Source organism: Hordeum vulgare, chromosome 5H, assembly GCF_904849725.1.
Source record: "Hordeum vulgare subsp. vulgare chromosome 5H, MorexV3_pseudomolecules_assembly, whole genome shotgun sequence".
In the NCBI taxonomy this organism is placed as follows: Eukaryota; Viridiplantae; Streptophyta; class Magnoliopsida; order Poales; family Poaceae; genus Hordeum; species Hordeum vulgare.
This window is the reverse complement of record NC_058522.1, coordinates 585,158,078-585,185,816: the sequence shown is the minus strand read 5'-3', so window position 1 is coordinate 585,185,816 and position 27,739 is coordinate 585,158,078. Positions and strand designations below refer to the sequence as shown.

Genomic DNA, 27,739 nt, shown 5'->3' with positions numbered 1-27,739 from the left:
CGGTCCAAATGTTTGCGGGCAACTTGAGGGTTCACTGGAAGATGCCCTAAGCTTCCTATAAATGATGGGTCCACTGGAAGATGCTCTAAGCTCCCTAGAAATGATGGGTCCACTTGAAGATGCCCTAAGCTCCCTAGAAATGATGGGTCCACTGGAAGATGCCCTAAGCTCCCTAGAAATGATGTGTCATAGTGTCATTTGTGGGCCCTATTTATAAGTGTACTTCATTTTTTTTGGGGAGGGGGGAGGTGTCCTCAACTTGAACCAACTAAGATCATACCTATAGAATGAGCACAACCATAATCAATAACACACACATATCATAAATGACAATCCATCCGTGATGAAACACACGACAAACCAACCATAATATATCGCGCCATGACTGGAAAATGACGCACGTCAACTCTAGTTGAAGGGAGGGTTGAATAGACCATGGCACACGATGTATGGCTAATAAATGGAAAGAGACGACCACTTCTTTTCGCTCGATTATGGAGAATGGATCTGGAAAATCAAAAGCTCAAAAGAAGTCTAATTCTGTGGGTTCGTTTGGTTAGGCCTTCGGGATGGATTTCGCTAAAATAGAAAGCGAGTGAAATGCAAATGGAGTGAACCGGTTTCAGCACAAAATCTATCGCAAAACCATATGCGTATAAGCAAACGAAGAGGGGCCAAAATCATTGTTCTGACATATATGACAAAGTGTAGCTCGATTTGACCCTATTTAGATTTTCTCTTCGAATCTGACCTTTTTCTACTATTGTTATCACTGGCAGTAGGGTAACACGACCTATCATTGTGGTCAATGGCGGTAGGAAGTAGTTCAACGTGACTATGCCATCACGACGGTCACTAACGTGGATAAGTGGCACATGTGCCCAAAAATGCATCAAAACTAAGAGGATAACGACAAAAAATAATTGAAGGGGTCGAAGGAGATCACCGTCCTCTTCATTTCACATTCAAGATCTGTTAAAATTGTGCGCAAACAGAGGAGATCAAAGGTGGTGGATTAGAGTGGAGGAGAGAAAGGCACAAGCTCTCTCTCTCGGGATGAACTGGTGGAGAGAATAGGTGGCCCACCAGCCACCCCCATTGGGCACTTACCTCTCTGGGGCCTACCCCATCGACCCTGGTGGTAGGGTGTAAGAGCATCTACAGTCGTTCGCCCCCAAGGGCCTGAAATAGCGTCGCTTGGAGTGAACCATCACTAAAATCGCCTTTTTTTAGGGGGGGGGGGTCGGGTTCCCAGCCGCCCTCCTGAGACGTCGTTTTTCAAATTAAATTTGAACCAAATTCGAAGAAACTTACTCAATTTAGATGATTTCATTCAAATTTGTACAAACTTAAAGAAGTACATAAAAACATAAAAAACAACACCGCCACCGCTAGCCTAGTTTATGCTGAGGAGCTGGTAAAAGACGGTGTAGTCGCCGCCATCGTCATCATTGTCCTTGGTGCGCATGGAGAGGATGATGGGGAGGAAAAAGACAGAAACAATGAGAAAATCGACTGATGAAGAGGACGGTAATCTCCTTGGACCCCTTCAATTGTTTATTGTCAAAAGGGGTGGATTAAGAGTCAAATAGTGCTAAACTTTGGCACAATGGTGGGAAGAGTGATTTTGGTTTCATGTCGTTCCCTCTTTTACCCCCTGGATTTGTGAGGGAATTACCCACCTTTGCCATCCCAAAAATCTGAACCGATCCCGCGAGTTAGGGTTTGCCGCCGCCGCCGGCCACCGCCGCCGCAGGCCATCGCAGGAGCTCCACCCACGCCCGCCTCCTCTTCTGTCTTCTTTGGCCGCCGGCCAGCTGCTCTCCACCGGCGCGGCCCCTCGTCGAGCAGGAGCTTCACCGCCGCCGGATCCGCCACCCACATCCGCCTCGAGCAGCAGGAGCTCCGTCTCTGCCCGCCCGCATCCGCCATCCCCGTAAGCCTCGAGCAGCAGGAGCACGCCTTGAGGTCGCTCTTCCCATCTCCCCTGTGACCAACCAGAGGTAAAGAAGCAAACTTACTTGTATATATGCTCTTCTTATGTTACTAATTCTTATGGATAGATCCCAGCATGAAAAACCTATGTGTAGATGCATAACTTGTGTGTGTGTGTGTGCCGTCAACATGCATTATTTCGTGGTTATGCTGATACACAGCAGCTTGTGTGTGAAACATGCAGTATTTCTTCTTGGTTATGGCGGCAGCGAAGCACGTGACAGTTTACCTTTTATATATGCTTGATTGGAATTTATGATGTGAAATGGATGGAAAAGTAAAAAAAAAAGGCAAATTGGGATGCACACCACATAGGGGGATGTTTGAACCGTAGAGATTATGATGAGATTCTTGGAGAGAAGTTCTTGGCTAGGACAGGGGAACAGATTCCCAAGGATCAACTAAAAAACAAATGGGACGTGTTGAAGAGACAGTACACAATTCACGGTGTTGAAAAATGCAGCAACTGGGCTAGGTTGCGATGACGTGAAAGGAACTATTGTAGCCGATGATGATTTGTGGAAGGTTCATCTTAAGTCATGTAGTATCTCGTGAGGCCGGTGACGGGCGCTCCAAAGACTGACCTAACCCCACCCACCACAGCCCCCACAGATCCGATTCAACAGATCCTCATCCAACGCCCATGCCGCCCACGCCTTCGGTGCTTCGAAGCCGCTAACCCCACGCCGGCTCCTTGACACCAGCCCCGCCGCTCCCTCGCCGTACGCTGCAGCGGTGACAACGAAGAAGGCCCAGGCGCCCCGCGCACCCCCTCTGCCCACACGTACCACCAACGGTGAGCTCCGCGTGACGCCGGCCGCGATCAGGGCCGACGAGAGCGGCGGTGCATCCAGGCGACTCAAGGTGACCTTCCTCCGCCGAGCACTCCTCTCCACTTCACCAGCCCGCCTTTTTCTCTGATCTCGTCTCCCGTCCAACAAGGAGTAGGGAGTTCGGCAACCTATAGCTTCCTCCCTGTGTCGTGCATGTCAGTCACTCCCTGGTGCGAGCTCGAATATGTTAACTGCAACTGTTAATGAAAGCAATTGGACCGCGTTTTTTTCCCTATAAAGGGAAACTTCTTGCTTCATTCGTCTGTGAGAGGAATGGTGTAACTTATTAAGGCTTTGGAACTAGAATGGCATAATACCAGTTGTGGAATTTAAAATGGCAATGATAGACTCCCATTGTTGTAGTATTGTTCAATTATCATATCTTGTAGTGTGATTTGGAATTAAGAATGACAACCATGAAATCCCACTATTTGCAGATAACTTAGTGCGATCCCATTTCTTTCATGTAGTTCATTCATTTTTTCTATATATGGGATTAATTCAGTACTCTTTGTATGCCAGGCAGCAGGCCATGTTGCAGATTTCACCTTGTACTGTACAGGCAGGAACACTGGTGATTTTATAAAGCAGTATCCTTGCCTTCTACACTGAATATGTGGACCAACATTTTCAAAATTGTAAGTTTAACATCCCCCCGCCCCGGTGGGTTCTGTTGAATTGTGACCCATAACTTGCTTTATTGTGTTTCATTGTACTGCGAAATGCAAACTCTAGTGTTTCTATTATTGCAACTTGCAAGTTCTCGATGCGTTATACTCCCTCCATCCTTTTTTATTAGGTGCATTTCCTTTTTACCCCTGTCGTTGCTAATTCCAGCTGTCCTGAATTGGAGGATCATTAATTAGCCGCCAGTAATTACCCCTCTAATCTACTCCCTCTGTACCATAATATTTGTTGTTGGGGAGAACTAATCTAGTTCTCCCCAACAACAACTATTTAGGAACAGAGGGAGTACATTGTAACCAGGGGCATTTCAGTCCCAAATTATCCTCAAATAAGTGCTTTGGTTACCGTGTACAAAAACTACACCTAATAAAAAGGAACGGCTGGAGTACATCATTTGCAAACAACTTTTGTTCTATACCAACCATGACGATGGTGTGAAAAACTGAACAAAATGTAGCAAGGCAACAGTTTGAAACTCTGCTGCATTTTTTTTCTCAGATACACAGGAGAGCTGTGCATCATTTCATTAAGAAAGAAAATAGTACAAGGAAGAGGGAGAAAAAACCCTCTCACCCCACATCCAACAACACTCAGCACACCCTGAAAGAAACTATAGAGTTCTCGCCACACGCCTAAATGAGACGACGAGACTACCAAAAGACAGTTTTACCAAATTTTCCAAGCAACTAAAATAATAAGAGAATTGAGGCCTTTTTGATTTTCCTTGGATGCTCCTTTGACAGCGCTGCACCGTTTTCATTTTCCAGTCGCTAAGTAGAGACCTATAACATAAAGTTTAATCTTTAATTGGGTATCTGAGGGTCTGCCTATGGTCTGTAGATGCTTTAACGATTTGCCCAATAGGGAGTATAGTTGTGCGTGGGGCATTTTTGTTGGATCTTCCACAGATTATTTCTCACTGCTATCTTTGTGACTTACAGATGTCCTTTTTCTCTCCTTAATTTCTGTAATGGTTTGCAACTTTTTTTTGATGAAGTAGAAGTAGAACTTGAAACTGATTGCAAAGTTGAAAAGTTAGGAGAGCTAGTGAACCACCCTCCTCACACATCACAAACTACAGCACAGGGGAGGTATTACCTGCCACACTTCCAAACTGCGAATGATGTTCCATTTCATATCTGTAGGTTTCTGCTGAGCTTTAGAGTATGGTAGTGATACTTTTTACCTACTTAGTCTGCCACAGCCTGCTATAGGATTAGTTTGTAGATTTTCCAGATAGGCCTTCTTTGATTTAGTCTTATGTATATATTTGTGATTGCAGGCCGAGCTTCAGACTGTATCATGGTTTCAGTTTCTTCCTGTTGAACCAGATTATAGTCCTACTTCTGATAGAAGGTGTTAATTCTACCCTCCATATGCCCTCTTTCTGCTGTCTTGTAGTTGCTTGTTACCACTTGCTATTTTTGTTCTGATGCATGTGTTCTTTTTTGTGATCCCTTTTCCTCGTCCAGTTCAAAAGCCGAGCAGAAAGATGCTCTTAATAGCACTGTGCTGTCAGCGTATCTTCGCTTACAGAATGAAGGTTTCCTAAGTACTTGGACAAATTCCTTTGTTGGTCCTTGGGATCCATCTCAAGGAGAGCATAACCCTGGTAATAATCATGTGCACTACCTGCACCCATCTTTCTCTCTGCCTAGGTCAACTCTATGCTTATTTATGCCAAACTTTTTTTTTTGTAACAATGACAGATGAGAAGATTAAGCTCTGGTTGTTTCTTTCTGGCCGTCACTCGTCAGTACCTGAAATGACTCAGCCCGCTGTAGCTAAATTAAGAGGTTGATTGTTGCTGATATTTGTTATTGCACGGAGTCTTAAACTGTCTACTTTGCTTATCTATTTGCTTATTCTGTTTTGCAGTTGTTTCGAGTGGTTTATGGGTGGCTCCAGGCAACTCAGAAGAGATTGCAGCTGCACTATGTCAGGCCTTAAGAAATTCTTTGGAGAGGTATCATTATACTTGTTTTAGTATGAATCTGTAATTTACAACGTGTTGTCTCGTTGATGAATTTCCAATCTGACAATTTCTCTTGCACAGAGCACTAAGAGGGCTTTCCTATGCAAGATTTGGTGATGTATTTACAAAATACAACCCCCCTACAAGAAATCAAAACAGCTTTAGGTTCGTGACTCAGTTGCTATGCCTTTATCTATTCATTTTGTATTCTTTGGTAACTAGTTCTTTACAATCTTTGTTCAGCAACTGATGCAACGTGTCTGTTAAAGTTCCACACATAACGTGTCTGTTTAAGTACCAATGCCATGCACTACAATAGATAATGTATGGTATATTGGGATAGAGTGAAGTTGCCATTATTCCTGTGTTTGAAGAAATGAAAAGGCCCCTGCCCATCTAGTGATGCAAAACTTTGTTTAAACAATAACCGAATTGTCAGCACGGGGTTTCAACTTGATAGATTCTTTTTTTCTTTCCGCTATAGCGGTTTCGAAAATAGCTGCATCCCTTTTTTGCCAATCTTTATATGATGACGAGAGACCTTTCTTCACTTCTAGTAATTTGATAATGAAGCAGAAGTCCATATCAACTTGCTACAATGCTACAATCCATCACAGGCCCACAACCATTCCTCTTTGGTCCGACGGGTGGAATAAGTAATGTCAGTGTGACATGGAGGATACAGATGTGGCTGGCCATGTAGTTTCATTGTTTTCCGTTTGTTTTCCAAGGACAACTTTGTTTTTTTTTATTTGCGTTCCATTTAATTTTGTTATCATTGTGTTATAGGCGAGCACAACCTACAGTGGAATTTGTCTTTGCGGCCACTGAGGAAGCAATCTTTGTGCATGTAATTATATCCGCAAGGTCAGTTCTTATTATGTTGCATCATATCATTGGCTTTCTTCAGTTTATTTAGTGCCAGTGGTCTTACTTTAAATGGTTTATTCTATTAGATATATGCGAAACCTATCTAGTGATGATATAGAGAAAGTTCTCACACACACTCCCCGTTCTGTTGGTGAAGGTCTTCCAGGTACTGTTTCATTCCCTAATTCTATCTTTACATATCTTGATGTATTGACATTCTTAGAAAATGTACCGTCTTATCTGCTGGAAAAGGATAATATATTTGTGCTATTCATAATTCTGATCTGACATGATTTTCTTGTGGATATCTGATTTACAAATGGGACTGCCCACTGTTTTATCTTACTTTTTACTCCCTCCGTAAAGAAATATAAGAGCGAATCTCATTTAGAGTGACACTTATATTTCTTTACAGAGGGAGTAGTTCTTTATAAGGTGGATTAAAAGATGATAAGCGAATCTCATTTAGAGTGGGGAGCCATTCAGTAATATGGTGTTTTTGAAATTTCACCTTTACAAATAGAACTTCATGAGAGGCGGTATGCTAGCTTATGGCATACAGATTTAGTTTTCCAATTGGTCAATCTTTATTGACAATCCTTTTGTATCATACTGTTTTGAAGGGACTCCTTAAGTTAAAAACACCACATTGCTTAGTTTGACGACAGTTAGACCCTTCTAAGTAATCATGCTGCTGGTGGTAGTTCTGTATTTCTCTTAACCTGTGTGATATGACATTGACAAAATGGGCAGAAGCAAGCCATATAGTGGTTTATGTTCTTGGGAGTCATCATCTTGAATCAGGCTGGAATATTAAACTGCCCAACATCTTATATTTAGGAATGGAGTTAGTACTTAGTAGTTCTCTAAATAGTTAAACTAACTGCACTGCACGTTCTATTTCTGTGACCAAGCTCATGATAACTTTGATTTGTAACTTTGCTTTTGTCAGTTTCTTCATCGTTTATGTAAATTATGTTTTATGCCTTTTTTGGATTAAAGTTATGTTTTATATCATGCATATTCAAATTCATGACCTGTTTAATTGAATGCTGCAGTTATTGTCGCTCCTAGTGGAATGCTGGGTAGGCTTGTTGGCTGTTGCCCAAGTGACCTCGCGAGACAAGTATATTCAAGGTATTTCAGAACTCAAAACTCAAATCGACTAATATGCTAAGCTTTTTTTAGTTAGACACTTACACCAGCTTGCACCTCTTGGGTGTTAACTCACCTGTCAGTTCATTATGATAATCAGTTCTCATAGTAACTTTCTGTAAACATTTCAGCAAATTATCGGCATCTAGTCTACCAGGTTTCACTCAACCCACCATCTGCCAGCTGAGAGGTCAAAGTTACTATGTTGAAGTTGCCCTTGGCTTTCCACCTGCCTCAACTGACAAAATTTCTGAATCGGAAAATAATCAGATTAAGAAAGAATTAGATTCAGTGAACGACCCTCATTTAGGTGCTGATGGGCAGCAAAAGTTAGAACGTGCTGATGGCCTTCCAGTTCTTGAAAGGACATTTATATACCCACCTGAGGCTGTTATGGTACCTATGGTCCATCAGGCATTTGTTCGCTTTTCTAGTAAAAGGTAATAGTCTTGCTCTAATGATCTTGTTATGTTTGGAGAGTGCATGGTTTAAATTATGTTGCCCGCAGAATGTGGTCACAGGACTGGATGGGTAGTTCATCATGGGAGGCTTGGCCATTCTGGAACTTCTCTCCGTCTTCGTACTTCCGGAACAGGTCAGTCTTGCATACATGGTTTTTTCTATCAATAACTATCTGGAACAGCTCATAAATCAAAATGTTGGAGACCAACTTGAAATGCTGTTATCTACAATGAACTCTGTAAAATACTATAATCTTGAAACAACAGCATTGATATGCTGTTTTGATGTTATCCTATATCTGTAAGAACTAAATAGTGGAATACAAGATAAAAAAACAAAGAAACCATTTTTCTTAAGGGGAAAGAATACATGAAATTCTGATTTTTTTTTGTTATGTTAGACATAGAAACACCCTCCTACTTTTTGAGCTAGGTGTGGACACAGAACAACTAGGTAAATCCTGTCATTTTTCAGAACTTCAAAATTTAATTTGCCGAGCATGCGAAAACTATCATTTCTTTAGAACTAGGATAAAATAATTGGAACATAAAGTATGTTGCCTACCACCTTGCTGTAAATTGTACTATCACATACCCATGTTCCTTGCAGTAACTCCTTTCTGGCTTGCTCTCATTTGAGGGCCAGAACTTCTCTTGAACTGGAGAAAAACAGCACCAAGGACCGTATCAGTTGATGCCTAACAATGTCCTAGCATGCCAAATATTTTTGCCCAACAGGCTGGCTTGTGGCCAAGAATAGTGGAGCCATAACTCAGCCTACCATGCTATAACATATGTTCTTATGACGTCATTTTTGGCATGTCTAGCTGTGGTTATGAGATACTTGTCTAATTTGGCTAAGAAAAGTGTGGCATATTGTTGCAAGTTTTGGCTTCCAACCAAACAGGCTGTAAGTGTTGTTTTAAAGGCACTTATTTTGTAATCAAGGTTCAATCAAGGTTCTCAAGTCTCAACTGCCACATTCCCACACAAAAAAAGACCTAGAAGAATTGGCGGCTAAGTTTATCCAAAAATTAGAGTTACCGAGGCTCAGTTTGCGGTTGCTAAACTGTGCTAAGCTGGACTAACTATTTGTTAAGGATCATCATCATCAACAAAGGTGCTTATTGTTAGAGTACTATATATCTAGCCATGTAACCTTTCATATTTACCCTTTGTATAAGGGGTTTTCTGCATATTACACACCTGTACATGTATATATACTGGCCTATGGCCTCTTGGAAATACAAGTTGCATATTTCCTAACATGGTATTAGAGCCTTAGGGTTTTTTTTTCGCACGCGCAACTCGTGCTCCTCCCGATCCAATCTCTTCATAGCCATCGTCGACGCTGTCTCTTCCGCGGTTGCCTTTGTTCCCAGCTGAAGGCCGCCGTGTGCTGCTCCCTAGTCCCTCTGGTGGTTGGATCCCGTCGCCAGTGGAATCCTCGCTCGATTGCTGCCCGTTGGATCCCGTCGCCAGTCTCGATCGAGTTCCTGCTCTCGTCGCCCCACACCATTGCCCACGCCGGACCCCCTCGCCCCAGTCCGCTCCCGGTGCTGGATCCCCTCGCCCAAGTCGCCCTGGCCGCTGGTGATTCTGGATAAGGCCGTTGGGTCTCCTCTATCGCTCGAAGCCGCCAGGTCCTCTCTCGCTCGAAGCACCTGGAACGAAGCTGCTCCAGATCGACGCCCCTCGACTGAACTCATCGGATCCCGCCGTCCTTTGTCGGATCCTGTCGTCCTCTACCGAATCCCGCCGTCCTTTGCCGGATCCTGCCGTCCTCTACCGAATCCCGCCGTCTTCGTTCCACCCCGTTGGATCCCGCTGTCCGCACGATCCTGCAGCCCCTCGTCGGATCTCGCCCCTCGCCCGATCAGCTTCCGCCGCATCTACCTGCTTGGAGGAGAAGGCTACCCCGGGGCGTCTACCTGCTTCTTTGCTCATGATCCCGTCCGCCCTGCCCGCACGAGCAGGTGCTTCTGCCAGATCGAAGGCTTGGTCCTGGTCTGCTTTTCGTTGACTGAGTTTCTTTGGTAAAAAAAAAGAGAGAAAAAAAGAAAAAAAATGTCTACACCAGCACGCAACGTTGCAGTCCCTTGCTTCCCGGTGACTCCTGGCGGCTGTGCTGGTAGCTTTTCTGCTGCTCCTCCTGCGAGCTCCACATATGGTGATTGTCGCTCTACACCGACTCCTCTCGCGACTTTCATCGGTGCATGTCGCTCTTCCCCGACACTTCTCGCGACTTTCACCGGTTGTCCTGGTGCCTATGACTCCATGGACTGCGCTTCGTCCACGCGTCTTCCCTTGGCGCTTGGTGCTTGTCTGCACACGACCTCGTCTTCTCCATCAGCCCTTGCCGACGATATTGGTCATGCTACATCGCCATATTTAGCGGCTTCCATAGGTGGTGGTGGTCGCTTCTCTTCTCGTGCCATTACGCCGCCTACTTCAGCTGTGTACTTCACCAAGGACAAGATTGCGTGACTTCGCGCCCTATTGATTGCCTCTGACTCTCTATTGTCGGGTACGTCTACATCGACATCTTCAGTTGCGCCCTTGACTGAGCAGGAGATTGGGCGATTTCGATGTCTGCTAGCTCCATCTTCTGGTTCTTCATCGACAGGTTCTGTTGGTTCTGCTACGGACTTTTCTGGCATTGTGAGACCACCTTCTACACAAGCAGGTACATCTCCGTGGATTCTTGATACCGGAGCATCTTTTCATATGACTCATGATTCATCAACTCTGTCATCTACTCGACCTCTTGATTCTCCTGTTCATGTTCTTACCGCCGATAGTACTTCTCTCCCGGTTACTGGTCGAGGCACTCTTAGCACTTCATCTTTCCATGTTCCCGATGGCTCATGTTCCTCGCTTACCATGCAACTCATTTCTGGTGGTCAGATTGTTGACTCTGGTTGTCGGGTCATTCTTGACTTTGACTCATGTTCGGTTCTGGACCGTCACACTGGTGCTCTTCTTGGTGCTGGCCCCCGGCGCCGTGACTCTCAGGGTCTCTGGGAGCTTGACTGGCTTCACCTTCCATCTGCTGCCACCGCAGCCAGTCTCTCCACCTCTGTTGCCTTGTCTACTAGCTCTTTTCAGCAGTGGCATCATCCTCTGGGTCATTTATGTGCCTCTCGTCTCTCATCCTTAGTTCGACGTGGCCTTCTTAGATCTGTCTCCGGTGGTGTGTCTTTAGACTGTCAGGGCTGCCGGCTTAGTAAACAGGTTCAGTCACCTTATCCTCATAGCGAGACTGTGTCTTAGCGTCATTTTGACCTTGTTCACTCTGATGTTCGGGGTCCAGCTCCATTTGCCTCGAAGGGAGGCCATCGCTACTATATTATCTTTATAGATGATTTCTCTCGACACACGTGGATCTACTTCATGTCTTCTCATAGTGAGGTTTTATCTATCTATAAGCGTTTTGCTGCCATGGTTCACACTTAGTTCTCTACGCCTATTTGTGTGTTCCATGCTGACTCTGCTGGAGAGTATATCTCCAAGATGTTGCGTGGGTTTCTCGCTGAGCAGGGTACACTTGCTCAGTTCTCTTGTCCTGGTGCTCATGCTCAGAATGGTGTGGCTGAGCGCAAGCATCGTCACCTTCTTGAGACGGCTGGTGCGATGATGATCACCGCATCTCTTCCGCCTCACTTTTGGGCTGAGGCTGTCTCCACTTCCATGTATCTCATCAACCTTCAGCCGTCCACTTCCTTGCAGGGTGGCGTTCCTTTCGAGCGTCTCTTTGACTGTTCTCCCGATTACTCGGCGCTTCGTTTGTTTGGTTGTGTTTGCTATGTTCAACTAATTTTATCCAAAACAAGTGATGTTACTAAGGCTCAGTTTGCGGTTATGGAATTGTGCTAAGCTGGACTAACTCTTTGTTAAGGATCACCATCCATGCAGCACATCCGGAGTCTCTATGCAGTATAAAATGTTTTGTTGCCATGGTTCATTATACCCAAAAGTTACTTGCAAGAATTACATAGATTCGATCGTGCCCATGGATCATAATCTCCGGGTGCAACTAAAGAGTTGATCTGTATTATGACATGACATTTTTTCAGTACTTCTTTTAATACATCATGATTGCAAATTTGTTTCGTATGATTTCTCCTGCATTAATTGTTTTGTTCTGTTAGCAGCTCTTTCTATGGATCTTCACGTGGACTTGGTGTGAACTCTAATTTTCTAAGACTAAGAAGACAAAGGAATAGCAGCTCCAATGGCATGGCTAGTAGTATCAGTAGTGTCAGTAGCACTTCTAATGGAAGTGAGCATGCAGTTGCTGCTAAAGGTGGTGATCTTTTAGCAGATGCTGACTCTACAGCATGCCGTCAGTCTGATCTGCCATTAAACAATGACATTGCTGGTAGCAAGATGGTACTGTGTTGTTTTCCTCTTAATTTACAAACTTGTACCATGTCGAATTAGTTTTTTCCTCAAGAATTACATTTTAATATATGTTTGTTAGTACAACACTACTTTTCCTCTTCTCAGTAGCTGCTAATTTGTAGTGCTAGTATCATGCTTTCTACGTCATTCTTGTGATTAACAGAAGGCTGTGATGCCACTCTTGTGACATAGGAACATGTTTATCGACTTATTTCTAATTAGTTATACTCGTGAAATATGAGATATGGTCAATTTTTGTGTAAATGGACGATACTTTAAGTAAAACAATGATCAGCTATGAGTAACTGCATCCTTCTTTCCCACAGAAAACTAAGTATGTATGCTACTGTGTAAAATATTTTGTCATCTTCACTCCTCAGTGAGGCTTACATGTGAAATAGAGGCTAGGGGAATATGACTTGCTGAACAAATATGTGCATAGTTTATTTTTGGAAGTGCATAACACTTTACGTAGCAAATAATCTAAGCATTGATGGTGATAAAATGGAGCAAAATCTGGATAGAAACTGATAATTGAATGCTGGCAGAAATTTCATTACATGGAAGAACACATGCTATACAGTTCATGCCATCTTGTGCATAGAAGTATTTGTATAAAACTATCACAACACTAAATTTCATATATTGAAGTTTAATTTGTGAGCATATACCAATCTGTTATGCTAAAACTATCACAATACCAAATTTTCTTGCCACGATACATGCATGAAGTTCTATTCTGGTGAATAATCTCCATATATACATGTTATGCTGTTTGTGTTATTAACTCATTTTGCTATGTTAATGCTTGATAGCGTTACTGCACAATCACACTATTGTGTACCATTCTACGTCAACGTTGCTGAAGTCTTCATGCTTTGTATTCGTTCACTTAGGTATCCAAGCGCTCTCGTTCTGAAATAACGGAAGTTTCTTCTCATGCTGGCAAAGAAGTTAGGGAGAACATGCAAGGTACAAATGGTCAGGGGGGATGTTCTTGGGGCTGGAGTGAAGAGGGGGTTGTGATGGACATCAATATACTTCTCTCGGAGTTTGGAGATTTTAGTGACTTCTTTCAAGAGGACGAGTTAGATTTTGGTGAGGTAGGTACCCTATCGTACTCTTAGTAGTTATTTGTAGATGAAGCTAGGTTACAACATTTAGAGTGACTATGCTTGGTCTTGTATGAGAAGCTCTGTGATAATGATTGACCCATTATGCATATGACAGTGTTAATATGACTGTTAGGAATCTGTAGTACTTTTGAAATATTTAATTCTGTTAAATACATCACTACTTGTATTCTGCAACTTAATATATTGTATTGACTTGGTTACATTTCATGCTCCTGCAATGCTGTGCATTTATAACAAAATGTTGTTTCTAGATTGTAGCCAATTACTTCACTTCTGCTTTGTTGAGTTTTTAGATTGTAAAATCAAGGACCAGTTATTGACTTACTCACATATTTCATGCGTTGAAACATGTTGCTTATGATATCACCAAAAGCTTGTGAAAGAATTTTCTCCTACCGTGCAACTTTGTCCTTTTTAATCCTCTACCCTGTCTACTAGCCATGGAATGTGGAATTCTCTGCTTGTTGGATCTAAACAATGAGTACAATGCAGAACCCTTCTTTAAATGTAAATAACATACTACCTTTTCTGGACGTGCAAGTAGAAAACTGTATGATGATGATATTTGTGTGTTAGAATCACTTTCTTCCTGACTTGCCTGCTATCTATGATCCTGATGTTCCATTTTATGTAGCCTCCAGGTACCGCTGAATCACATACTTTAGTAACCCCTGCTTCTGAATATGGAGACATGGCATTCATAGATAGCCCATCCGTAGCTATGGATATACCTGAACAAAGACTTTCTCCTGTTGGTTTCACATCTATGGAGGCATTTAACCACCAAACGATGTCACCTATTCAGGATGTTGCTTCTAAAGTTCAGGAGCCTCTCAAAGAAATTGCATCATCTGCAGGGTCCCAGTCCTTAGTATTATCATCTAGTAGATCTGATTTTCTCACCAGAGCTGAAGCTACACTCACATTTGCACCAGAATATGCAGCTGTTGAAATTTCTAGTTGCGAGTCGCCGGCAACACTGTTTACAAATCCCTACTTGCCCGGATCGAAAAAAAGAGGGAGTTGCGGTTTTAGCTCAAGAGTTTATTCATATGATGTCACACAAAGTTCTAAAGTTGAGTCTGTAGGAGACAAGTCTGAGAAGTCTGATAAACTAATACCAGCTAATCTTTCACGTGATGCTGGTCGATCGAACTTATACACTCTTGTGCAAGGTAGGAAAAAAGAGAGTGAAAAGAGCTTAAACAATGCAGACGAACAATCATGCAAGGGAGAAACATCAAGACCTGTTTCTGGTGAAACTTCATTTAGCTCTTCCCTGAGTTTGCAAAAGAAGAGTGATAACATGCTTAATGTTGGGTATTTCCTCCTATCTATGAAGACCGCGCTTGCCACTGAAATTGAATGCATCACATTTCAGGCTGCCATGTGCAGAATAAGGCATACACTAGTGTCTCTGAGAACCAAAGCATCTGCTGAGTTAAAAAGTGCCTTGTCCAGTGCTATGCAGACAGAGAGCGGTAGTAACTCGGATCTTGTCCCCAAATATGACGTGAAAAGGAAAGAAAGTATACCAGCTCGGCTGTCTAGTGACGTTGACCATGAAATGTATGATAGGTCCCGAATGGAAAACGTCGGAGTTTGGAGGTCTGTTGTGGTACCTAAAGGGGCAAAACCCCTTGATTGTTTGTCCGCTAACACATTTACTGGCACAAGCCCATCTGTACAAAGACAACCTATTGTAGAACTCCTCAGTGCCATGGCTCTGCTAGTTCAGCAATCTACTTCATTTGTTGATATCGCACTTGATATGGATGATGGAGATGGTTCTTTTTTCTGGCTCTCCTTGGATGAGCAAAGGAGACGCGGATTTTCTTGTGATCCTTCTATGGTTCATGCTGGCTGTGGTGGACTATTAGGAACATGTCATTCCAAGGATTGTGCTGGTGTTGACTTAGTTGACCCACTTTCTGCAGAGGTAAAAATCTGGTTCTCTGTTTTTCTTGCCATTTCTACTTACCCATGTGTCATTTCTCCATGTCCTTTTCTGGATACAGGTTTCAGAATCATCCATGATTGGCTTGTTGCAGTCGGATATAAAATCAGCTCTTAAAACAGCGTTTGCAAACATGGATGGCCCATTATCAGTAATTGATTGGTGCAGGGGTCGAAGTAATATAGCAGAATCTGCTGCCATGGGAGACGCATACTCTTTCCATTATACTACTGGTGATATTCGAGAGACTTCAAATTCTATACCCATTGGTGGAGATGCAATGAGCCCACCCCAGTCTAGCAGTGATCGAGGTATTACTTCTGCCATATCTCTCAACTTGTCTTCAACTTCTTTATTATGTTACAAGTATAACATTGCGAGAAGGAGCAAGCCATGATTCATCTAGGGAGATTGAATATCAATGCAGGCACTTCAGAGGAGCATCATAAAGGATATCACCGTGTTAGACCAACCATCGCTGTCCTCCCTTCGCCATCTCTTCTTGTTGGGTAGCATACTTGTTTCCCTGAAAATATTTATCAAATGAACTAACATTTAATTGTCTGCACGTGTTACTGATGTAAGTACTGAAATTGCAGTTATCAGGATGATTGGTTAAAGACCTCTGCTAATTGCCTCAAGTTGTGGGAGAAGGCTCCTTTGGAACCTTATGCTTCGGCCAAGCCTGTAAGGCATAGTTTGGCAATGTGGTGGCTCATAGCCCACTATATATTTTTATTACCTTTTGATATATCAACTGCCTGAAAGCATATCTGTAGTGTCGTTCTGGACATAAAAGCAAAATGTTAATAAAATTGGTAAATATTTTTTGTAATGCAAGTATTCCATATCATGAGGTCAAACTGTTGCCTTGTGACCATGAGGTCACAGGTTCGAATTCTGGAAACAACTTCTTGCAGAAATGCCGGGAAAGGCTGCGTATAAAAGATCCAAAGTGGCCGGACCCTGCGCAAGCGGGAGCTACGTGCACCGGTCTGCCCTTTAAGTATTCCATATCAGGAAATAGCACAACACAGCACAACTGCAAATTGGCCCGAAGTTCTGTAGCCATTCTTGAATCTAGACTACTACGTGTTTCTTTGTTTTGGTTACTCTGGAAAGAGTTTTACAGTTTTGGGATTCATAAATCTCTCATTTGTTCGCTCTTTCAGGTTACGTACTATGCACTGTGCCCCGATATTGATATGCTTACTTCTGCAGCCACTGATTTTTTCATGCAGCTTGGAACAAGTAAGTGCATATAGCGTTGCTTCTAATCTATAGCTAGCAATGATCAGTGCTAATTAGTGGTAATTAATGTTGATCAGTAAGGTAGGACTCGAGTTCGTACTCTTAAAACCTTGATAGCTATTGACTATTTCTACACTTATGCCTGCAAAGTGTCTATGAATCCAGTGACCATCATTGGTTCACTGTGTTGGCTGTATGACAATGAGACATATATAGAGTTTTATGCCTAATGCTACCTTTCGTACATTTGTCTATTTGTGCAAGCTATACGATTCGTTCAGAAGAGGCAATATTTACAGCCAGTCATTATGCTTTTAAGATAGCACTTTTAACAAATTATATGGCTTCATGGTTGCAATACAATTGATTTCGTTCTATTTGATCACAACATTGTAATAGATACATCCGTTTGAGTGACATTTATTATGGGACGAGGGAGTATAAACAACCAAAATAATATAACAATAATTTGTCATTACTGGGATGACTTGTCAATCATCATCTGCATATAATTATACTAATTTATTGTGTTTCAAAGTTTGTTCTTTACTTTTATCTATTTTTCAATTCTTATAGTTTATGAAGTTTGCAAGCTGGGTACTCATTCGCCACAACACAGTGGGGGGCAAATAGAACAATCTCCTGGAAAATATCTGCCTTCAGGACTTGTTCTTGTTGAGTGCCCTGATCAATTGAAGTCTAGTGGCAGCCACTCAGTTTCTATCAGTTCAGTAACTGAATACTTTCAAGCTCTTTCAAAAAGTTGGAGTGTGAAAAGTTTTTTATCATCTCTGGCAAGGGTAATTAAGGATATAAAGCTTACTTCAAACATTTCAACAAATCAGAAAGAGAGCAGTAACATACCTTGCACTGTAAGGCCTTTTACTTCTTCCTTCTCCACTTCTTTGATCCAAGGGACTTACAAAACAATAGCCGCATGGTTTATATTCATGTATTCTTCTCATTATTGCTCTTCTCTGATCAGTATTTCTTTTTTCCTTTTCTTTTTTATGAGAACCAACGCAGAGAAGCCCACTGAAATAAATATTGTTATACATGCTTGTACAAAAGGAACTGGCAAATGAGAAATGCATATTTTCGAGAAAACGCAAAAGACTTTGCGTTTCATTGTATTGAAAAGATAGGGGTTTAGGTCACAATCCTCCTAGGAGGTGGTTACAGGGCCAGGAAAAGAAAATCAGTGAACATCCCAAGTCTGCGGGATCGCGGCTTTGAGGCCTTGCGCGCCGGCTCTGGCCCAAAGCGCCGCTTCCTCCTTGATCTTCGCAATCAGGGTGGTCGAGGGTCGTTCGCTGTCAAACACGCAGCCATGTCATCCAAGGTACGAGCAGTGTCATGGATGCGAGGCCTTTGCGCATAAGCGTCGGCGTGGCTCGTCTCGCGGTGGACCACCAAGCATTGAGCGAGTCCTCGCCATCAGGTGGGCGACAGGGGATCCTTAGCCAGGCCAGGGTCTCATGCCATACTTGTCGGGAGAATGGGCAGGCGAGGAGGAGGTAGTGCATAGTTTCCGGTTCCTGGTCGCATAGGAGGCATCGTGGGTGGTGCTGCAGCCCTCTCCTGGCTAGCCTGTCGGCCGTCCAGCAACGATCGAGCCGGGCGAGCCAGTGGAAGAAGCGGACCCGTGGCGGCGCCCAACACTTCCAGGTGAGCTTCCAGGCATCGCATGGGATGGAGCCGTGGAAGGTAGCCTTGTAGGCCGATTGCGCGGTGTAAGTGCCGCTAGTGGTCCACTTCCAGATCAGGCGATCAGGCTCAGTAGAGAGCGTCGCGGGTTCGATCTTGTGCCAGAGCTGAAGGTATTGCCCAACCTCTTGGATCCCAAGCACGCCATGGATATCACGTGCCCACTTGTGAGCCTGCAGCCCATCGGCCACAGTTCGGAGCTTGCGGCGGTGTTTGGGGATGCATGCATATAGCTGTGGCGCGATTTCTTGGATGGCATGCCCCTCAAGCCATCTGTCCTCCCAGAAAAGGGCCTGCTGGCCGTTGCCGAGCTGCATGGTGGTGGAGGCGAAGAAGAAGTCGCGCTCCTCCGTCGAGAATTGCAGGTCGAGGCCGCTCCAGGCTCTGGTGCTGTCAGTGCGACTAAACCAGAGCCAGCGCATGCGCAGTGCCAGGCCGGAGCGCTCCAGGTCCCGGACGCCGAGGCCACCCAAGGAAATTGGCCGCACGACGCGTTGCCAATTGACATGGCAGTTACCGCCCTGGGCATTGGCGCGCCCCGCCCACAGGAACCCCCGCTGGATTTTCACCAGCGCTTTGATTGTCTTCTTCGGTGGAGCTAGCACGAGGAGCTGGTGGATAGGGATCGCGCTCAGGACGGCTTTGACGAATGCGAGGCGACCCGCCTTGTTCATGAGGTGCGCCTTCCAGCACGGGAGCATACCGGCGGTCCTGTCGACAACGGGCTGTAGCTCGGCAGCAGTTGGGCGCCGTAGTGTCAATGGGATGCCCAAGTAGGTGATGGGAAGGTCCACGATGGGGCATCCCAGCAGGTCGACAACAGGCGTGGCTGTGGCGGGGTCGCAGCAGATCAGCGTGGCTGTGCTCTTCAGGAAGTTAACCTGGAGTCCAGAGGCGCGCCCGAAGAGTTGCAGGATGCTCTTTATCGTCTCGATGTCGCCGTGCGAGGGGTGGCAGAAGAGGATCACGTCGTCGGCGTAGAGCGAGACGACGGGGAGTGAGCGGCGGGGGTGTAGTTGCCGTAGGATGCCGAGCTCGGTGGCGCGGTGTAGCAGGCGCCCCAGGGTGTCCACCGCGAGGACGAAGAGCTGGGGCGACAGGGGGTCGCCTTGTCTCAGGCCGCGGCGGTGCCAGATTGCGGGGCCAGGCGCGCCATTCAAGAGCACCTTGGTGCTGGCTGTTGAGAGGAGGATCGCCAGCCAGTCCAGGAAGCGATTGCCGAAGCCGTATTGGCGCAAGACCTCGAAGAGGAACGCCCAGCTGATCGAGTCGACGGCGCGTGCCAGGTCCAGTTTCAGGAGCACGCGCGGGGCTCCGAGTTGGTGCAGCAGGCGCGCAGACTGCCGGACGAGGACGAAGTTGTCGTGCAGGCTGCGCCCAGGGATGAATGCGTTCTGGTTCGCGCTGACGTGGTCATTGAGCTTGGCGGCGAGGCGTAGTGACAGGGCCTTAGTGAAGACCTTGGCCACGAGGTGGATCAGGCTTATGGGCCTGTAATCGGCAAGGCCGGCTGCATCCGCGCGCTTGGGAATCAGTGTGAGGAGAGCCTGGTTCATGGAGCTGAAACCACGCCCCCTTAGCGCGTATAGCTGCTGGAATACGTCGAGGAAGTCCTGTCGAACAGTGGGCCAGCAGGTGTGCAGGAATTCGGCGGTGTAGCCATCCGGGCCTGGCGCCTTGCGCGTCTGCAAGCGCTTAACCGCCTGCCAAATCTCCTCTGCGCAAAATGGCGCATCAAGGTCGGCCAGGTCGGCCGGCGTGATGAGGTCTGACAGGTCGAGGGTGCACTCTCGGTGCACCGTGGAGCCAAGCAAGTCGTCGAAGTGCGCAAAGGCCAAAGCTGCCATGTCGCTCGGGCTGGTGACCGCGCCATCGTCCACGGCGAGGCTGTGAATCCTGTTCTTCTGCCGCCGGTACGTGCATTGGCGGTGGAAGAAGGATGTATTGGCGTCGCCGTCTTTGAGGAACGCGACGCAGGCTCGCTGGCGGGCGATGGAGCGCTCGAGGGAGGCGAGGCCAAGGTAGGATGCTTTGATCTGTCGGCAGAGCCAATCCTCATGTGGGGAGAGCATCCTGCTCTCCTGCGCAGTATCGAGCTTGAGGAGGATTTCTCTAGAGACTGCAAGCTTTAGGCGCACGTTGCCCACAGTTTTGGAGCTCCAGCTCGTCAGCTTGCGTGCAGTAGCTTGCATGCGAAGCATGAGGCGTCGGAAGGGATCGTCGTCGTGGACGGAGACCCAGGCTTCCGCAACTATGTCCTGGAAGCCATCCAGACGAGTCCAGAACTCCTCGAAGCGGAAGCGCCGATGGGTTGGCGCAGCCGGGGAGCAGTCGAGCAGGAGAGGGCTGTGGTCGGAGACGACCGAGGCGAGGCAGCGCAGGTGGCACTCGCCGTGGAGCTCCTCCCAGTCTGCAGTGCATAGGATCCGGTCCAGGTGGACAAGCGTCGGCGGCGATTGCTCGTTCGACCATGTGTAGCGGCGTCCATTGAGGTAGACCTCTTTGAGCGCTAGGTCATTGAGCACGCGACGGAAGCGGCCCATCATCTGGCGGTTGACGTTGCCATTGTTCTTGTCTTCGTCTCGGTAGATGAGGTTGAAGTCGCCACATAGCATCCACGGGCCAGGGCACTCAATGCGGGCATCACGGAGTTCCTGCAGGAAGGCGATCTTGCCAGCATCGTCTTGCGGGCCGTAGACGGCAGTGATCCACCAGGGAGTGCTAGCTCCGGCCGTGGTGGAAACCTTAGCAGATAGCGTATTGGCGGTGAAGGAGGGATCAGTGATGACCACCTCGCGGCTTTTCCATGCCAGCAGGATGCCGCCCCGGGTTCCAGCCGCAGGGAGGTAGACGTAGTCATCGAATTCCGAGCCTAGGGTCTCGAGGACAATCGACGAACGGATCAATTCCATCTTCGTTTCTTGAAAGCAAGCGATCGAGGCAGTAGTGGTTACAATCAGAGATCTAATGGCGAGGCGACGGGCGCGCATGTTCAGTCCACGCACGTTCCATACAAGGATCTTGGGGCCGTAATTCATGGGACAAGGTATCGACGGGAGGGCAGGCCGTAGGGCGCAGCTACGCCTCGATCGGGCTGCCCGCGATCACCGTGGTGACCGGCGCCGTTGTGGGATCGGAGGGGAGCTCACGATCAACCAGCGCGGCTATGGCGGCGAGGACGGTGGTGGGGAGCGGGGTGGCGAAGAGCCCGTCGTAGGTTTGCATCTCGGCGTCGGTGATCCTCTGGTTGATCCCGGCGATTCCCAGTGTGCGCAGGATGTGGACTTGTGCACGCCGCTCAGCCGTAGGGGGGCCGGCCGCCTTGCATGGCACAGATGATGCAGAGCGCCCGCGTCGAGGGGTGGAAAAGCTTGGCGGGCGGCCACGTTGCCTCTTTCCTGGGGTCGGCAGAGCTGCGCAGAGCTGCCTGGATGCTGCAGCTAGGAAGTCGCCGAGCGTCAATGTCGTGATGGGCACGGTGCGCGGGCAGGAGCGGCGCATGGTGATTGGAGGCGATGCAAAACGTGCAGGGGATCCCATAGTGGGCCTTCCGTTGGTGGGGCCGGACTGTGGGTTATCCAGCAGAGGCGGCGTTGTAGGCCTGGTGTTTGGGCCGCTCTGGGTCGTGAGCTGTGTCGTGGTGGGGCTACCAGCGTGCAGGCTCGTCCCAGCGGAAGCAGAAGATCCTCGTGTGGCGGGGCATGATCCGCGTTTTGAAATCCATCCGCCTCTTCCCGCGCTTCCTCCCTCGGGGGGCTGGTTGGTGTCGTAGGTTGGTCGGGGGTGGGCCACGCCTTGGCAGGGGCTGATGCAGGGGAAGCAGGGGAAGCGTCATCTTGCCGGGCCAGCGAATCTGCGTCGGGGCCCAGCGGCAAAGCGAGGGACCCCACAAAAAGCGACGGAACCGGCTGGGCAGGAGGGGTTGGCGCGTCGCGACGCGGTGTCTCGGTGTCTGCCACGACCGCTTCGGGCAGCTGTTGATGCGAATCTTCGCTGGGGCCCCGGCCAATGACGGAACCCAGCGAGCAATCCTGGCCCGCGGGGGTCATGAGGGTGGGCTCCATCACTGCGGCTTCCGATCCTGTCGGCTTGGGGATCGGAGGCAGCGTAGGTTTGACCGCTTTATCCTGCGCTTTTGCAGGGGGCTGATGTGGGCGGCTGGTACGGCGGCCCCCGCGTAGGCCAGGCCATGGCCGGATGATGCGGAACGGCCGGGGGACCGCAGGACGCGCGGCCGTACGTCGGGCATCACTGGTGGAGGTCCAACCAGCCACAATGGCGATGTTGTCAGCACGCTGCGGGCGCGGGTTGCGCGGCCAGGGGAGGTCATCCATTTGCATGCCGTCGGCGCGGCCGCCAGGGGTTGAGCCGGTGCGACGTCTCTTTCGACCACAACGGCGCTGGCGGGCGCGTCTGGCGGGGTCGTTGTCGCGGCGCTCATGGTCACCGCCCTGGCCGTCGTCGGGGTCGTCCGCAGGGGTGGTGCTGCATGGCGCTGGGGCGTCGAGCTCGGTGCGAGCGAGCGTGACGGACACCGGGTACGAGAGGGTGGAGATGGCCGGGGCGTCCGACTGGTGGCGTGAGGGGTGCATCTCGATGATCTCCAGGATGGCGTGGCGGCGAATGCTAGCCGGGTCCGCGGTGCGTGTAGAGAGCCGGAACGTGGCGAGATCAGCGCGGGAGCGCGTGCTCGGGTGTAGCCTCTCGATCCAGCAGCTGCTGCCCAGGATGTGCTCCGCCGTGGATAGGTGCCAGGCCTGGGCGGGGATCCCACGGAGCTCAAGCTCGACGCGGTATTCCAACCTGCCGGAGCCGGCATGTGCAAGCTTGCACCATGGGCGCAGCGAGAGGGAGAAGCGGGGGCCGGAGATGAAGTGGTCGCCGGCAAGGCGATCCTTGAGCTCGCGGGTGGCGAGGACGATGAGGAAGTCTTCCGGGCGATGGAGGTGCACAGAGAAGTCGCCGGGGTGCAGGTCGAGGGACGTGTGCAGGACGCCCTCCGTCTCCTCCATCTCGACAGAGCAGGCGAGGATGACCCGCACCGGAGGGGACGGGGTCTCGGGGCGATCCGGGGTCTCCATGGGGGGGAGCAGCGGCGGTGTGGTGGTCGCCACGGTGCGCAGCGGCGCCGGCAGCGCGGCCCTTGTGGCAGGCGGCGCGGTCTCCGCCGCAGGCGCGTGTGGTGCGCGGGCCACCACTGCGCGCGGCTTCACCGGCGGCGCGGTTCTTGTCACGGGTGCATGCGGGGAGTGGTCGCGGGTGCCAGAGCGGCGGCGACCAGGGCACTCCCTTGATTCATGCCCCGACACGAGGCAGCGGCGGCAGCGGACGTCCCCCATGCAGTCGCGCACCCTGTGGCGCGAGTCCAGGCAGCGGAAGCAGAGGCCCGCTGCCTCCTTGGCCGATGGACTGCGGGGGCGAGGTGGCGCAGGGTCCTGCGCAGCGGCACGGCGGGAGTGGCGACGGCGGTCCTTGCGTCGAGGGAGCTCGAATCCCTCCTGGTCGACCTCGGGCGCGGCTCCAGCGCGCTTCTCCCGGTGCACCTTCGAGCGTGGCCCAAGGCGAGCTGTGGCCAGCACCCGGCGCACACCAGCCGCCGGGGGGGGGGGGGGGTGGGTCAGCACGGGGCGGCGTGGCAGCCGGGGAGCACGGGGAGGCGGCGACATCACTGTAGGAGCGCGCGGAGGACGAGCCGTCGAGGGAGACCCGCCAGCGGCGCGCGTGGCCGGAGGAGCTCGCCTCTCTGGAGCAGGAGAAAGCCATGGCGAGGGGAGGGCGTCAGCGGGGGGAGGCGGGGTCAGGCTAGGGGGTGGGGAGCAGAGGGCGGAGCGGAGGAGAGGAGCGGAGCCATTCTTCTTTCTTCCTGCGGACTGGGAGAAATGCATATTAGTAGTCAACTTATTGTAGGATGTTTATTTAATCATATACTATGATAATTTTCTTATCTTTTTTGATTTGTTGTTTTGTACTACCTCTGTAACTTTTTGTAAGACGTTTTTAGAGTCTATGACAGTGTCAAAAAACGTCTTATATTAAGTTACAGAGGGAGTATATGATTTGTTTCTTTGTAGACATGTTGCTTCTGTCATTCCCATTATGTCCAAATACAGCTTTCCTATTTTCTTGATCCAACCGAGGCTCTTGTCATGGAATATACCATCATTTGTTTCCTCTTATGACAACTTTTGTAGGATGCCATTATTATTCTGCACTTGTTACTAACAAATGCCACCATTGCAGTGAACTTCACATATATACGTTGCCAACTCTTTTGGGAATATATATCTCAAGTCAATTTTTAAGTTTTTGGAAGCAGAAATGATCCAATAGTTCATTTCTTTTCACTTGTATTTACAAAAAAAAAAGATCACATGTTTAGGACTTCTAATCATTCAGTTATATGCATGATGGCCTCTAAGTGGATGAATTGATATTTCTTTCATGCTTTGCCTGGAGTAGTGCTGTGCCAGAAAAATAAACTTTAAGTTGGCATTTCCCCCAAAATCGCAGTACTAATCTATTTCATTTTCAACACCCATGGTCCATTATGTACGCAGGTAGTTTATGTGGTCTGCCCATTTCCTGAACCATCTGCAGTCCTGCAGACACTGGTAGAAAGTTCTGTTGCCCTTGGGTCTATCTTATCATCAGAGAGAGAAAGGAAATCATTCCTATATACTCAGGTCGCCAAAGCTCTAAACAGCAGTGCTTCTGCTGATGAAGCATCAGCATCCAATGTTGTAATGCTCTCTGGGTTCAGCATACCAAAGCTTGTCTTACAGATTGTTACTGTCGAAACTTTACTGAGACTCCAAAAACCAAATGAGCTTGCTGCTCTCAAGGACATAGCTTTCACTGTGTACAATAAGGCTCGACGGATCCCACGGTTTGTTTCCACGAGTGACTTGTTCCAGTCACATAGTTATATGAGTAGGCCTCAGTCCACGATGATGCATACTGCATCTCCTGGTCCTACCCTTTGGAAAGAATGTCTAGCTCCTCGGATGTCTGGACAAACTCTCTCCAGAGAAACAGAGTTTGATGCATCCATGAGGTCAGTGTCATGGGACAACTCATGGCAACCTGGCCGTGCTGCAGGACTGCCTGATCCAAGCAAAATCCCAGAATTATGCGCTCAGGATGACAGGAAGTATGCCTTTGAGCCGCTTTTCATTCTGGCAGAGCCTGGGGCTGTTGATTACAATGATGCAATGGAATCTTCAAGATTTGGAGCTGATGCAAGTAGCAGCAGAGTTTACAGCTCAATTTCAGGTGGCACTGATAGTGGAGCAAGCCCGCTACTTGAAGGGTCTGAGAATGACAGTGGTACGAGTCTTCATTGCTGTTATGGCTGGACCGAAGACTGGCGATGGTTAGTATGCATCTGGACAGATTCCAGAGGAGAGCTATTAGACAGCTTAATATTTCCTTTTGGTGGTATTAGTAGCCGCCAAGACACTACAGTTCTCCAAAGCCTGTTCATTCAAATTCTGCAGCAGGGTTGTCAAATAATGTCGTCTTCACCAGAGGCTAGCAATACGAGATCAAGAGATGTAGTAATAACCCGTATTGGAGGTTTCCTTGAGCTTGAAATCCAGGGTACTAATCAATTTGATCATTAACTCTGTATTTTTTCATTTGATAGGTGTGTTCTTATCTATGTGTTTGTAACAGTCTATGTATATTGTTTATGCAGAATGGCAAAAGGCAATATACTCTTTTGGTGGTAACGAGGTAAAGAAGTGGCCTGTGCAGCTACGACGATCTATACCTGATGGTATTCCGTCAAATTCTAATGGACCAACACTCGAGCAACAAGATATGGGCTTAATCCATGACAGAAACATGCCTTCCTCACCAAGTATGTTATACAACCCCCATTCAAAATCTAGCTTCACGAAAGGTCAGCCAGGCAACAAGAAGCAGATCCTGGTGGAACAAACTGGAATGGAGAGTTCAAGGGGTTCATTGCACTTTGTTCGTAGCATCAGTTTAGTTGCAGTTTCCCAAGATAGCTCATTGCATCTTGCATGCCAAGCGGATCTGCCGGCGACCAGACCCACTTCTACTTCTGGTAAGTAGTGTCTGTCTGTGTATGTTATGTTATTATCTCCACCTACAAGTTACTTCTATTTAATGTGGTGATTTTTAAAGTAAACGATCATCACTAAAGGATACAAATGCACTATGATTATTTGTTTTGGATCTTGATCGTGCCAAGTGTGCCAGTCAAGTAAAGGATCGTGCTTTTATTTACTAATGTTCCTTTTCCTGTCTCTTCTCTTACAGGTGAAGGGAATCAAAGCAGCAGCAACACTAGTTCTTCTGCTAGTTACTTGGACGGGTTCGCCCCAGTCAAGTCCATCGGATCAATGTCTGCATCATCGTATCTCCTGGTTCCATCACCAAGCATGCGATATCTTTCCCCTGCGACGTTACAGCTTCCAACGTGCCTCACATCGGAATCCCCACCGCTTGCCCACCTATTGCACAGCAAAGGGACAGCAACCCCCTTGGCAATGGGTTACGTCGTCTCCAAAGCCGTCCCGGCAGTAAGAAAGAAACTCACCAAGGAGGACAGCAGGCACTCGGTTCTCTCTGTTAGCATCGTCGACTACTACGGAGGCACCACTGTCCAAGACAAGATGAGCAGAGGGAGCAAGCAGGCTGCAAGGCATGAAACATCAGCTGCCCGTGATTACGAAACGGACATGCACAATGTGTTGGAAGCGGTGGCTGCGGAGCTCCACTCCCTATCGTGGATGACGGCGAGCCCGGTCTTTATGGAAAGGCGCAGCGCCCTCCCCTTCCACTGTGACATGGTTCTGAGGTTGAGGAGACTTCTCCACTACGCGGATCGACATCTCTCTCAGTCAACAGAGAAGGGAGATGTTAGCTAGCTTAGAGAGGTGATAGCTAGTAAGTAACTCACATGATGTTTTACACAGGAAAGAAAAAACAAGGGCTAGATGCTGCTTAAACCCAAGTGCCTGTCTCTGTGTACCTAGATTAGATAGGTAGGTAGGTGAAGGGTGCCTAGCCTGGTTTTGCTTGCTTTGATAGCAAGAGTGCTAATTTGTTGGGTTGAGGATGGTATGTATGTATGTATGTATGTAATACCTCTCCCTGTAATGTAATATCGTTGTAACATTGTAGAACTCGGTCGTATTCGTCACTCATCGGCTTGAAGTTTCATGTTGCTGCTGGCGCCTTCATTGTTGGCAAGGTCGTTTTTTTTTTGGTGTAAAGAAATTTTATTGGTTCCACCTCAATCAAAGAAGAAAAATTTGCTTGGTTTATTGGTTTGC

General features: G+C 47.8%; 1 protein-coding gene across 2 annotated transcripts; it reads left to right on the top strand.

Moving 5' to 3' along the window:
- The first annotated feature begins 1,661 nt into the window (after positions 1–1,661).
- On the top strand, positions 1,662–27,730 carry LOC123395232 (mediator of RNA polymerase II transcription subunit 13-like). 2 transcript variants are annotated; one of them, XM_045090187.1, is made up of 23 exons: positions 1,662–2,003; positions 3,351–3,466; positions 4,798–4,871; positions 4,988–5,127; positions 5,225–5,311; positions 5,394–5,481; positions 5,572–5,655; positions 6,280–6,357; positions 6,447–6,526; positions 7,419–7,497; positions 7,647–7,955; positions 8,024–8,110; positions 12,131–12,368; positions 13,277–13,483; positions 14,151–15,455; positions 15,535–15,784; positions 15,901–15,982; positions 16,073–16,160; positions 16,646–16,724; positions 17,301–17,596; positions 24,989–26,030; positions 26,128–26,505; positions 26,721–27,730. In XM_045090187.1, exons 2-23 carry the CDS (start codon positions 3,443–3,445, stop codon positions 27,329–27,331), a joined length of 5,706 nt encoding a protein of 1,901 aa, XP_044946122.1. In that variant the 5' UTR covers positions 1,662–2,003; positions 3,351–3,442; the 3' UTR covers positions 27,332–27,730. The 2 variants fall into 2 exon arrangements, with proteins under 2 accessions (XP_044946122.1, XP_044946123.1); XM_045090188.1 differs by lacking the exon at positions 1,662–2,003 and adding an exon at positions 2,646–2,859.
- Positions 27,731–27,739: the final 9 nt, after the last annotated feature.

Coding starts and splice junctions, on each gene's coding strand:
- LOC123395232 (XM_045090187.1), top strand. CDS start 3,443: ATGTGGACCAACATTTTCAAAATT. Junction 4,872..4,987: donor AGTCCTACTTCTGATAGAAG/GTGTTAATTCTA, acceptor TTCCTCGTCCAG/TTCAAAAGCCGAGCAGAAAG. Junction 26,506..26,720: donor CAGACCCACTTCTACTTCTG/GTAAGTAGTGTC, acceptor CTTCTCTTACAG/GTGAAGGGAATCAAAGCAGC.